This window comes from Microtus oregoni, unplaced genomic scaffold (assembly GCF_018167655.1).
Source record: "Microtus oregoni isolate MIOR12 unplaced genomic scaffold, Mior012 000000F_ref0000247, whole genome shotgun sequence".
NCBI lineage: Eukaryota > Metazoa > Chordata > Mammalia > Rodentia > Cricetidae > Microtus > Microtus oregoni.
The window spans coordinates 92371637-92385641 of NW_024543059.1; the positions used below are offsets into that span (position 1 = coordinate 92371637).

General features: G+C 48.0%; 1 protein-coding gene across 2 annotated transcripts in view; it reads left to right on the forward strand.

The window, feature by feature from the left end:
* Window positions 1-14005, forward strand: part of Elapor1 (endosome-lysosome associated apoptosis and autophagy regulator 1) — a 78135-nt gene that overhangs the window by 33746 nt on the left and 30384 nt on the right. For both annotated transcript variants that reach the window (XM_041652525.1, XM_041652516.1), the window contains exons 2-3: window positions 4162-4282; window positions 7350-7542. In XM_041652525.1, coding sequence (XP_041508459.1) covers window positions 4162-4282; window positions 7350-7542 — 314 coding nt within the window. The remainder of the gene's footprint in view (window positions 1-4161; window positions 4283-7349; window positions 7543-14005) is intronic.

Here is a 14005-nt window from a genome sequence, read left to right on the forward strand (position 1 = left end):
AAGTGGACTACATAACCCCGGACACAAACCCAAATCAGCTCTTTTTTTAAAAAAAAAAAAAGATTTATTTATTATGTATACAACATTCTGCCTCCATGTATGCCCGCATGCCAGAGGAAGGCACCAGATCTCATTACAGATGGTTGTGAGCCATCATGTGGTTGCTGGGAATTGAACTCAGGACCTTTGGAAGAGCAGACAGTGCTCATAACCATTGAGCCATCTCTCCAGCCCCCAAATCAGCTCTTGCTCCCTTAAATTGCTTCTCATCGGTTGTTTGGCCAAAACAATGAGAAAAGTCACTAACACCACAGGGAGCTGACGTACCCACAGGACACTGAGCAGAACGGAGGACACACACCAGGTACTCCCTGCTCTAGCTCCGCCTGAGCGCCTCTTTCACCACGTGATCTTAAAGCGCAGTTCAGTCTGCAAAGCTGCAGCAGAGCTGCCAACTCCGGACGCTGCAGCAGGGCTGCTGTCTCTGGACGCTGCAACTCTCCCCACGAATGGCATGAAAAAAATTAACACATATTAAAAGGGAAATTTTTGAAGACTCAGAACTGCCATTCTTCCAGAAAATCTCTTAGCCTCCCAGCACCTGGAGAGAGCAAATGAAAGCCCGTGCAAAGGGACGGATTTGGCCCGTGCGCTTTCAGAAGGTCAAACGCAATTAGAACGAATTAAAATGATCTGTTTGAGTAGATGGGCTACTTTAACACCAGCTCTCGGGCCTCAAAAACAAACCTAGCTCGGCTTCCATGGATGACTGGTAGCATCTTATTTAACTTTTAGACTTGGCTGTGAAAGTTGGCCCGGTGTGTGTTTATGTTTTATCAGGCCTATAAAAGTGGGAGAGGATTCCTTCTGGGACAGTCTGAGTTCCAGCTCAGGTTGTGACTTACAGGTTCTGTGACCTTGGACAAGCTAGCCATTTTATCCCGCCATTTCAACTTGACAATGAAGAAAACAGCGTCTGCGCAGTCTGCCTCCTAGGGAATTGTGCCGGCTACACAAACAGCCAGGACCAGTGGGTTCACAGATAGAATCCCTTCTGCCTCGCGCTGCCAAATCTCTATTGAATATGCATACTGTGGGTTTCCCTTAACCCTTATTCTTGCAACAAGACCCTTTGAAAGTATCCTTTTTAGAACTAAAATCACGTTATGTTTAGCTGGCCTATTACCCCTCCCCCCCCCCATGACAGGATATTTATCTCTGAGACAAGGAAACAGCTAAAACCATGAAGAAAAAAGGGCCCAGAGAGATAGTAACCTTGGGCACAAAAAACCTCACCGTCCTGACAGGCTTTCTCTCCTTGGTGAAACTGACATTAAAATCCAAAGCCATACATTCTGGTATAAAATTCAGCTCCAGAAGACGGGTGAGGTGCACATCTGTAAATCTCAACATCTGAGCGGTGAAGGCAGGGAGATCTGGGAATTTGTGGATATCTTTGGCTATGCAAAGAATCCAAGGGTAGGGCCACCAGGTGCCACCTGCTGCCAAGCCTGACGACCTGAGTTCGATCCCTGGGACCCTGTGCTTCGTACTTTCATGTCAGCTTGGCACAAGCTAAAGTCCTACGAGAGCAGGGAACCTCAATTAGGAAACCGCCTCCATAAGACCAGGTTGTAGGCAAGCCTAGAGGGCATTTTCTTGATTAGTGACTGAGGGGGAGGGCTGAGCCCATGGTGGGTGGTGCCCCCCTGGGCTGGTGGTCCTGGATTCTATAAGAAATCAGGCTGACCAAACCATGGTGAGCAAGCCAGCAAGCAGCACCCCTCCAGGGCGTCAGCATCAGCTCCTGCCTCCAGGTTCCTGCCATGTTTGAGTTCCTGTCCTGACTTCTTCAATGATTAACAGTAAGATAGAAGTGTGATCTAAACAAACCCTTTCCTCCCCAAGCTGCTTGGGTCATGGTGTTTTAGGACATTAATTGTAACCCTAACTAAAACAGACCCACATGGGGGAAGAATAGAACTTGAGTTTTTCAAGTTGTCCTTTGGCTTCTACATGTACCCCATAGCACATGCAACCGCTCATGCATGCATGCACGCGCGCACACACACACAGACACATATGCACGCACGCACACACAGACACACATGGACGCACGCACACACGCATGCACACACATACACACACGCACGCAGGCACACGCACATGCAAACACACGCGCGTGCACACACATACATGCACACAACAAATTATATATAATTTTTAAAAAGAAAGTTCAGGGCGGGAGAGATGGTTCATCAGTTAAGAGCACTTGCTGCTCTGTTGGAGGACCCAGGTTCAATTCTCAGGCTCACACCTATCTCTGAGGCTGATTCCAGAGGACCTGATGCCTTCTTTTGAGCTCTATGGGTATGAAGCATGTGCGTGGTGAACAGACAGACAGACAAGCAGAGCTCTCATACAGACAAAAATAAACTCCACACACACCCAGTTCCAAACCCAGCCTGGGCAGTGTGAGACCCTACCCCAAACAAACAGAGAAAACAAACACTAAGGTTACAATTCGCTGACCTTCTGTTCTGCATCTTCTTCTGGAAGTGTTGAGTTCAGGTTACCACCCAAGTCTCGCTGGTCCAGCTTGGACTTGTGTGTGCTGGGCTGACAAAATGTATTTGGCAAATATTTACAAAGGAAGAAAAAAAAAGGACGTAGGCTACAATCGTTCTTCTTACCTACTAAGTTTCTGGAGTCCCAGGACTGGAAGCACTGAGTTCACCATATTCCAGCAACCCTGAGATACTGCTGCTTCTGAGACAGTTAAGATACAACACAGGGCTTCCTCGCCGTCTCAACGCTTGGATTTTATAGATGCTAAGTGGGAAAGTCACGTATCTCAGGATAGATAGCACAGTGTGCGTTTTACCAAAGTAAAGCTCTGATAGGCTCGATTAGCAGACTTCAGCCTGTCTCGTGATCAGCCCCAGCTCCTTGCATGCTGTCGGATCATGCTTCAGTGTGGCTGCGAGGGGGACATTCATTCTGCTTTGGTTGTAGATACAGTAACAATCAATTATATGCTTGGGCCATGAAATACTTGGCAGAACAAAAACAAACAGGACCGCGAAACACTTCTCAGAACAAAAGCAATCAGTTCTGTGGCTCAAAGGAAGGCTTGAAGGACCAGAACTGAGCGCTGAGTGCTGAGCTCCTGCTCGTCACAATCGCTTGAGTAGGGCTTCTTGTTGTTGGACTACATGCTTGGTTTGTGGGCCGTGCTTCTGTTTCCGGGTTCCACTTCAGGGAAAGCAGCTGGACAGCAAGTGCCCTGGTGCGGGGAAGTGTGGACATGTGTGTGTATCTGTGTGTGTGCACATATGTGTATGTGTGTCTGTGCATGTGTGTACATGTGTGTATGTGTATGTATGTGTGTATATGTATGTGTATGTGTGTCTATGTGTGTGTGTGTGTGTGTGTGTGTGTGTGTGTGAGAGAGAGAGAGAGAGAGAGAGAGAGAGAGAGAGAGAGAGAAACGGCAGCACATCACCTGCTGGGCTAAAGATGATATTTATACAACGCAATGCGAGTTTTCAGACTCCTTTTGATCTTTCGAGCAGAAGGAGAGCTAGAAATAAAGCTTTGTGTGACGATTGCTTTGTTTTTTGTTGGTTTGTTTGCTTTTTGATGGGCCAGCCTCTCCATTTAGAATGTTCTTGTCCTTAAATTCTTCTGTCTGGGCAAGAAAAACGCCTATTTTTGGCAGTTTGTTGTTGTCTGTTTTGTTTTTTGGACAGTCTTGCATAGCCGGGGCTGACCTTGAACTTGTAACCCTCGAACTGAGGGCATCGAGCATGCAATACAAGCACTCCCTGAGCTGGGTTACTTGGCCAGCCTTAGTCTGTTCTTTAGTTACGCCATCCCTCCCCTCCACAGGATGTTATATATATACAGCAGCAAAGAGAATCACATACAAACGTACTTCTAAGGGACTAAACCACAGCCAGATGGGGAAAAAAAATGATTCAAATTATTGTAGTTCTTCTAGGGGCTTTTTAATCTTTGGGTACCATGATGACTTGCTCCTTGCCAGAATCCTTGGGCCGTTACGGTAGTGAAGGGTGTTGGTAGCCCCACAGCGGGCAGGAACTGTCAATGACTAAGCACTGATGATGGACCTTCTGCCTGCCCCTGTCTCCCTTGCAGTCAGAGTACCACTATGAATACACCGCCTGCGACAGCACGGGTTCCAGGTGGAGGGTCGCCGTGCCACACACCCCGGGCCTGTGCACCAGCCTCCCCGACCCCGTCAAGGGCACCGAGTGCTGTAAGCACCCTTCCTGTCCCAGGGTCTCCCCGATCCTTAGCCCCTAGCCTTCCATGCCAGGCTGTTCTTAATGGGACAGATGCCAGATCTTTCGTCCACCGCCAACCCTTCTGGAACGCGGTGCAGAAATTTTATTTCGCCAGGTGTGGTGGCAAAGGCCTTTAAGCCCAGCTCTTAGGAGGTAGAGGCAGGTGGATCTCTGTAAGTTAGAGGCCAGCCTGGTCTACATAGTGAGCTCCAGGACAGCCAGGACTATAGAGAGAGACCTTGTCTCAAAAAAACCTAAAATCAAAACCAAAAAAAAACCCACAAAACAAAAGAACAAAAAGAAAGAAATGTTATTTAATAGATTCAACCTGAGTATCTGAATTTGCTTTTATTTTTCAATTTAGATCCAATGAGAACAATATAAACAATTCTAGATGCCTGCCACTCACACACGCACACACATGCACACACATGCACACACTCACACACACACACGCACATGCACACACACTCACACACATTCACACACTCACACACATGCACATACACACATGCACACTCACACATGCGCACACACACATGCACACTCACACATGCGCACACACACATGCACACACATACACACACACACACGCACACACACTCACACACACTCACACACATGCACACTCACACACATGCACACTCACACACACATGCACACTCACACACACATGCACACTCACACACACATGCACACTCACACATGCGCACACACACATGCACACACACATGCACACACACTCACACACACTCTCTCACACACATACACACACACACTCTCACACTCACACACTCTCACACATACATGCACACACTCTCTCTCACACACATGCACACTCACACACACATGCACACTCAAACATGCGCGCACACACATGCACACACACGCACACACACTCACACACATGCACTCACACACACATGCACACTCACACACACATGCACACACACACACGCACACACACTCACACACACTCACACACATGCACACTCACACACATGCACACTCACACACACATGCACACTCACACACACATGCACACTCACACATGCGCACACACACATGCACACACACATGCACACACACTCACACACACTCTCTCACACACATACACACACACACTCTCACACTCACACACTCTCACACATACATGCACACACTCTCTCTCACACACATGCACACTCACACACACATGCACACTCAAACATGCGCACACACACATGCACACACACTCACACACGCACACACACTCACACACATGCACACTCACACACACATGCACACTCACACACACATGCACACTCACACATGCGCACACACACATGCACACGCACACACACATGCACACGCACACACACATGCACACTCACACACACATGCACACTCACACATGCGCACACACACATGCACACGCACACACACATGCACACACACTCTCACACACATACACACACACACTCTCACACTCACACACACTCTCACACATACATGCACACTCTCTCACACACACACACTCACACACATGCACACACGCACACACACATGCACACACACTCACACACGCACACACACATGCGCACACACACGCAAACACACACACATACACTCACACACACATGCACACACACTCACACACATGCACACACACACACTCACACACACTCACACCCCCTCCCCCCCCACACCCTTCATTTTTCCTTTCTGCCTGTCTGTACATTTCTCTCTGATCTGCACCTCCCAGCCTCAGCAGTCTTTAGGGAATATTGCAATTTGCTTTTGTTTTTGAAAAGGAAGTCGAAGAAACGAGCTTGTGCAGATACTGGTTTTTTGGGTTTTTTTTTTTTTTGTTGTTGTTTTTTTTAAATACACTGGGCATCACTTCAGGGAGCCAGAACCTTGCAGTGTGACCAGAAGGGTGGTGACTGCAGCTCCCATCCCAACTTTGTGACTCAGTCCTCACAGCTTTCTATCCCCTGTGTCCTCTTCTTCTAGGAATGCAAATGGCATAACAATAAATTCCAGGAACTAGAGATGAGAGATCATTGAAAAAGTTGCAAAGGAGATAAAGGACTTTCAATTCCCACCTCAGTTTAGCCCAGTATCTCGTCCTTCCTTCCTTCCTTCCTTTCTCCCTCCCTCCCTCTTTCCCTTCAATCCTCCCTCCTTCCCTTCATTCCTCCCTCCCTCCTTCCCTCCCTCTCTCCTTCCACTCTCCTTCCTTCCTTCCTTCTTTCCTTCCTCCTTCCTTCCTTCCTTCCTTCCTTCCCTCCCTCCCCCCTCCCTACCTTCCGTTCCTTCCTTTCTTCTTTCTTTCCACAGGTCTCATATAAATGAGGCTGACCTTGAACTCCTACCTTCCCTTCCCAAGTGGTAGGAATGCTGGTGAGTCACCACCTTGCCTGACTTTAAAATACTTTTTTCTTTTTTAAAATGTTGGCTTTATTGAGACGCAACTACTTTGGCTAGGTTGTTTTATTTTTCTTAATTGAGAAAGGCCCTCTGAGTAGCCTTGGCTGCCCTAGAACTTGCTATGCGGACAAGGCTGATCTTCAACTTACAATACCTCCTCTTACTGACCATAAATCCCACCCTTTATCTGGCAAATTTCAGGGCCGCTAGAATCTTTGCAGCAACACTTATTTTTGTTTTGTTTTGTTTTTTGAGACAGGATTTCTTTGACTGTCTTAGAACTCAGAGATCCACCTACCTCTGCCTCTCAAGTGCTGGGATTAAAGGCGTGCGCCATCACTGCCCAGCTGTTCCTGGCAACTCTTAACCACTCACATTTTGGGGCATTTAGAGACCAAAAAGAAAGTTCTTAGCAACAGTCTCTCCTCAGTCTCCGTGGTAACCACAAATCTGCCTTATGTCCCTATGACTTTACTCGTGTGGTTTTCCATATAAATACCATCACACAAGATGTCCCTTAGCCCTAGGTTTCAGTGGTCCTGGCTCTAGCTTGCCTCCAGCCCCATCCCTCCTCCAGAGACCACAGTGACCTCAGCACCCCTCCCTTGTCCCTGCCCTACTTTCCAGCTTTCTCTTGCAATGCCGGAGAGTTTTTGGATATGAAGGACCAGTCCTGCAAGCCCTGCGCAGAGGGCCGCTACTCCCTCGGCACTGGCATCCGGTTTGATGAGTGGGATGAACTGCCTCATGGCTTTGCCAGCCTCTCGGCCAACCTGGAAGTCGATGACACCATCACTGAGTCCACAGAGAACTGCACTTCGTGAGTCTGGGAGCCAGCACCCAAGTCTCCTGGGGAAGGGGCTGCAGGGCATCCTGGGCACTGTTGTGTGCTGCTCCTGAGGCAGGTGGGAGAACACCTCACTCCCTGGGGGTGGGCACGGGAGGGGGGACTCATGGGTGTGACCGCTCCTTTGACCCATTCTAACCTAAGCTTACCACTGACATCTGTGAGAGACACACCTAAAGAAATAGGGGCAGGTGGATGAGGAACAACAAGTGTATAATAGACCAGCAGGTTTAAAACAAAAGCCAAAGCCGGGCGGTGGTGGCGCACGCCTTTAATCCCAGCACTTGGGAGGCAGAGGCAGGCGGATCTCTGTGAGTTCGAGACCAGCCTGGTCTACAAGAGCTAGTTCCAGGACAGGCTCCAAAACCACAGAGAAACCCTGTCTCGAAAAACCAAAAAAAAAAAAAAAAAAAAAAAAAAAAAAGCCAATTGGATTTTCTCTGTGGAATCTTGAGTCAGTAAATAAATTTCATGAACGGGATTAGAACACAATGTACGAAGCATTGGTTGTCTTGCTGGCTTTGGTGCCAAATGTCTAAAACTGGCTGTGTATGACATGTTGTGGATTTGGAGGGATCATGAATGAGAGTCTCTAACACCCTTGAGACCCATGTCTTAGTCACTGTTCTATTGCTGTGAGGAGACACCATGACCAAGGCAACCTATAAAAGAAAGCCTTTAATTGGGAGCTGGCTTACAGTTTTGGAGGGTGAGTCCACGCAGCAGGCAGGAAAGCGTGGCCCCGGAGCTGTAGCTGAGATCTTACATCTAATCCACAAGCACAAGACTGGACCTCTCATGGGCTTTTGAAACCTCTCCCAACAAGGCCACATGGCCCAATCCTTCTCAAAAGAGTTCCACCAACTAGGGACCAAGGATTCAATTATATGAGACTATCACGGCCGGTCTCATTTGACCCACCACATCGCAGTAGCTAGGAATCCCCAGCTCAGAAGGAGATCTTTGCCAGTCGTTGAAAAGCTCAGTGCCCCCTCCCGACTGGAGTCAGGGCTAGACAGCTGAGCATTGTATTCCAGATGTGCCCTTTAGGGACTCGGCCCTGTGCTGGATGTCCTACATAGGTTTTTCTTGAACCTACTCAGGAGCCCAGGGAAACTGGCGTTGTGACTTCCATTCTGCAGTGAAAAGCTGGAGGCCCAGTGAGGTTAAGCATTCCATCTTAATTTCCTAGCTCAAAACTGGTGGGACTGATCGCAGACACAGTCCCAAGTTTCTCCCGCTCCACACTGCCGCCTTCAAATCACATGACTGTGTGCCAGGTGGTGGTGGGTTCCAGGGAGGAAAACATTAGGATAAAAAGTTACATAAAGCAGTTCTGACAATATGTATGTCAGGAAAGCAAATGTTCTCTTTATACCGAAGCAAGTAAATGCGTAGCATGAATTCTAATTGGTCTTAATAATAAAAACCCAGGGTCAGATATAGGGGTTAATGCTGAAGATGAGAGAAGCAGAGCAGCCAGCCACCAGAGAGGTCTGTAAAAGAACTCTATCAATGCTCAGTCTGAAGGGGCAATCCTGTCCTCAGACTGCATCTCCAGACAGTGTCTGTCTCCACCAAACCTCAGACTGCACAATTCCTGTCTCCTCCTGCCTTATATTCCTCTCTCTGCCCAGCCATATCACTCCTGTCTCCACCTCCCTAGTGCCAGGATTAAAGGCATGGGATCCCAAGTGCTGGGATCATCTTTGCACGAGCTCTGTTTCTCTTTTAGACAGATTCAATCTCATGTAGCCCAGGGTGGTCTTGAACTAACAGAGATCCCTCTGCTTCTGTCCCCAGAGTCCTGGGGTTAAAGGTGTGAGCCTCCACTCCCTGGTCTCTAGTGGCTTAGCTCTGTACTCTGATCTTCAGGCAAGCTTTATTTGTTAAAACATAAAAGCAAAATATCACTACATAAATGCACTAAAAGGACCAAAGAATTGTGTTACACTTGAATCTCTCTCTCTCTCTCTCTCTCTCTCTCTCTCTCTTTTTTTTTTTTTTGGTTTTTCGAGACAGGGTTTCTCTGTAGCTTTGGAGCCTGTCCTGGAACTAGCTCTTGTAGACCAGGCTGACCTCGAACTCACAGAGATCTGCTTGCCTCTGCCTCCCAAGTGCTGGGATTAAAGGCGTGCGCCACCACTACCCGGCTTGAATTTCTCTTTTCAAAGTTTGTTTTTATGGTGCTGAACCTGGGGAGTTGAACCTGGGGCCTCACCCATGCTAACTCCCATTCCTGTGCTTAAATCTCTCAGGAGGACCAATGTTTGAACCACACCATTTAATCATCCAATTGCATTTTATTTATTTGTTTGTTTTTATTGAGAAAGTGTCTCTCTAAAATCTTGACTGGCCTGGAACTCATTATTTAGACCAGGTGGGCCTGGAAACTCACAGTGATCCACCTGCCTCTGCCTCCCTCCCAAGTGCTAGGATTAAAGGCGTGTGCCACCATGCCCAGCAAGTCATCCAATTTTGACATTAGAGTTCAAGTTTACATATCACAATCACTATCGCGATAGCTTGGTGGGGGGCAGATATAGAGCTAGAAAAGATGCAAGCGAGAAAGGAGGGACTGCGTGGGTTAAAACGATCTGGCGCCCGTCCTGTGTAAGCCCTAATATCAAACGTCGTTTGACCAGGGCTGGACAAGTTGCAGATCATCCATCTATCCGCTCCATCACTTCCCAACCTAGGAAGAGGGAAGGTTCCTCCTCCCTGGGGACCGAAGTGAGAGCGGTGGAAACCATTATCTCTCACTGAGGCAGGATGTGCGTAGGTTAATAACAGCTCCTGTATTCAAGGCACAGACCATCATGGAGCCTGGATCTCTTAAGGCATCCAGAGACATCCCTAGGAGGGAGAGAGGATGTCTCCTCATTAGAAATGGCCATCTGGAGAGATTTTAAAAGTCAGCAATTGAGCTGATAGTATGAACCTGGCTCTGGCTTTCTGGTATGCTGTCCCGTTACTTCCTGTTCAGCTGGACCAGCACCCCCTGCCCAGTCCACCTTGCAACCTCCCAGCTGCTCTTCTGCCTCCTCCAGGCCATGGTCATGACTCCACCCAGCAGCCAGCAGGATGAATACTCATCTAAACACAAGGGTTTCTTGCTCAGAATGCTGGGTTGAGCACCCATTGCTCTTGGGATGAGATCCAGTCCTTTCCCACAGCCCGGGGAAGCTGCTGTTCTCCTCTGTTCTCTGCCCATTTTGCCTGCATCTCCCAAACATCTCCCCTGCTGCTGCCATGCCGCAGCCACACCAGCTGGCCGGATGCTTTCCTCCTGAAACCTTAGAGTAGCCCTTCCACAGGCCTGTCCCTGGCTCTTACTTGGCTCTCACGTCTCAGAGTAAAAGTCAAGTCCTCAAAGAAACCATCCCTGCACCAGGAGCCTCCTAAAACAGACTCTGGTGTCACCTTGTCTTTTTGTTGTTGTTGTTGTTTTGTTTGTTTTTCGAGACAAGGATTTTCTGTAGCTTTGGAGCCTGCGCTGGCACCTTGTCATTCTTGTTACCATGCTCAGCACAGTTATTCCTATGTGATTAATCGTATTCGTTAAGTTTCTGTTCCCTCAACTAGGAACAGAATAGAAGCCCTAAGCAGGAGAGCACCGGCCGTGTCTCCAGCACCTAACACATCATTTTCCACAAAAGTAACACAGAACTAACCATGGGGAAGAGGACAAACTGTACAGTCTCCATGTCTGTCAGGACCCCCAAGGTTTTAAGAGTCACCCATGGATCTTGGGAGTAGGTCCCAGGTCCAGGGCATGGGAAACAGTCTGCCGTCAGACACTGAGGTCCCTAGAGGGAATCAGAGTTTAATCTAGTTCAATTCTGTTGTTGTGTTAAAAATGCCCCGAAAGAAGGCAACTTGATCGGGGGAGACATGTTTATTTCTATTTCCAGCTCCAGGCTACTGTCTGTCACTGAGAAGCAAGGTGATAGGAACTTGAAACAGCTAGTCTTGCCACTTTCATAGCCAAGAACAGCGAGAAACAAACACATGCTTGCTCACGCTTCGCTAGGTTTTGGCTCTCTTACACAGCACAGGGCCACCGCCTAGGGAGCAGCGCTGCTCACAGCGATCTGGTCCTCCTACATTAATAAGCAGTCATCCCCCACAGACGTGCCCGAGGATCAACCTGATCTAGATACTTCCTCATGAAGACTTGGAGCTGGAGAGGTGGCTCAGTGGTTAAGAGCACTTGCTGTCCTTGCAAAGGGCCTGGGTTCGGTTCCTAGCACCCACACGAGAGCTCACAAGTGTCTTCTGGCTTCCATGGGCACTACACACACAGTGTGCTAATATGTATGTGGGCAGAACTGAGTCTTTTCCAGGTGATTCTGTATTATGTTTGTCAAGTTGGCCATCAGCACAGTGTGGGGTTTGGTGTTGGGTGTGAGTGGATGGGAAGGAGCAGCAGCCAAGTAACCGTCAACAAGAATGAAAGAAAAGTAGACGTCGACATTAAACACAGTGACCACTAAAAACGCAGGCAGATCACACCTGACTGGCCTATGGTTAGTCTAATCTTATGCTCAGTCTCCTCTTCTTAAAAATGGTGGAAAGCCCGGTGCAGTGGTACACACCTTTAATCACAGGACTCAAGAGGCAGAGGCAGTTCAAGGACTGAGTTCAAGGACTGACTGGTTTCCACAGTAGTGCCAGGCAGACCAGGGATACACAGTGAGACTTTCTCAAAAACAAAAGTTGGTGCTAAAAATAGTGCTGTCCTTGTTGTTGTTGTTGGTGGTGGTGTTTTTCAAGAGAAGTTTTCTCTGTGTCACCCTGGCTGTCCTGGAACTTACACTGTAGTTTAGGCTGGCCTTGAACTCAGAGATTCGCCTACCTCTGCCTCCCAAGTTCTGGGATTAAAGGCCTGCATCACCATGCCCAGCTAATAGGGCTATTCTTAAATAATGTAATAGTGATTAAACAAGATATATATATATATATATATATATATATATATGTAAAAGTTGTAGCCCGGGTGTGTTGGTTTGAATAGGAATGGCCCCAATAGACTCATGTGTTTGATTGCGTGGTCCATAGGGAGTGGCACTATTAGGAGGTGTGGCCTGGTTGGAGGGAGTGGGCTTTGAGGTCTTCTATGCTCCAGCTAAGCCCAGCGTGGGATGCAGCCTCCTTCTACTACCTGTGAATCAGTATATAAAACTCTCAGCTCCTTCTCCAGCACCATGCAGACATACTTCTTGCCACACTGAGAAAGAACTAAACCTCTGACACTGTAAACCAGCTCAAGTTAGATGTTTTCCTTTACAAGAGTTGCCGTAGTCATGGTGTCTCTTCACAGCAATGGAATCCTTAACTAAGACACCAGGTGTTCTGGAATATACCTCTGAGCCCCGCACTTGGGACATCGGGGTAGGAAGACAGAGAGCTCCAGGCCTGGGCTACATTGCATATCTTTGTCTTAATGAAACAAAGGTGGGCTGGAGAGATGGAGGCTCAGTACTTAAGAGCACTGACTGCTCTTCCAGAAGACTGGGTTGGTTAGATTCTCAGTGCCCACATGGTGGCTCACAACCATCTGTAATTCTAGTTCTAGGGAATCCAGTGCCCTCTCTGATCTCTGTGGGCACCAGGCACGCATGTGGTACATGCAGGCAAAACACCCATGCACGCAAAATAAGAATAAATCCACCTAAAATAAGCTTAGGAAGAAAACGAAGGCTTAGAATGTGTAACTCAGTGGTAGTGCACACTCCAGCACATTCAAGGCCTCGGAACCAATCTCAGATCCCCAGCACTGATCGAGGGGTCGAGGAGAAGCGTCTAGAGCAATGCCTCTGACAATAGAAACCAACCAAACATGTTGTTGTTATTGAAGATAAAGTTCACCAGGGGCAACACTATCAAACACCGGAACCGTGATGCATTTTGCAGATGTACCCCACTTAGGGCTTCATTTTAATTGCATCAAACCTCGAGAGTTATTTGTAGCTGATACCGTGGAGTACATCAGCATTAAACGTCTCTTTCTTCAAGAGAATCAACACTGTTAAGTTAGCTGGGTCATTTTGGAAGAATTTGGTTTCTTTCCATTTTGATAATAATACCGACTGTTACTGGGCAGTCATGGTGCACACCTTTAATCCCAGCACTCAGGAAGCAGAGGCAGGCGGATCTCTGAGTTCGAGGCTGGCCTGGTCTATAGAGTGAGTTCCTCCAGGTCAGTCAAGGCTACACAGAGAAACAAAGCAAAACAAAACAATGAAACAAAACCCCAACTGTTGAGTTTGTAAGGCTTGGGCAGGCACAGGTGGACCCTGGGCACTGACTTAAAATTCTCCTAAAGGCTCTTGTTAGGCAGCTGGGAGCCTTGAACTAGACTCAGGCAAAACAGAAGCAGCAGAGCTGCCTCGGTTTACCCTTTTCTCACATTATTTGTTTGCTCTCCTGAGGT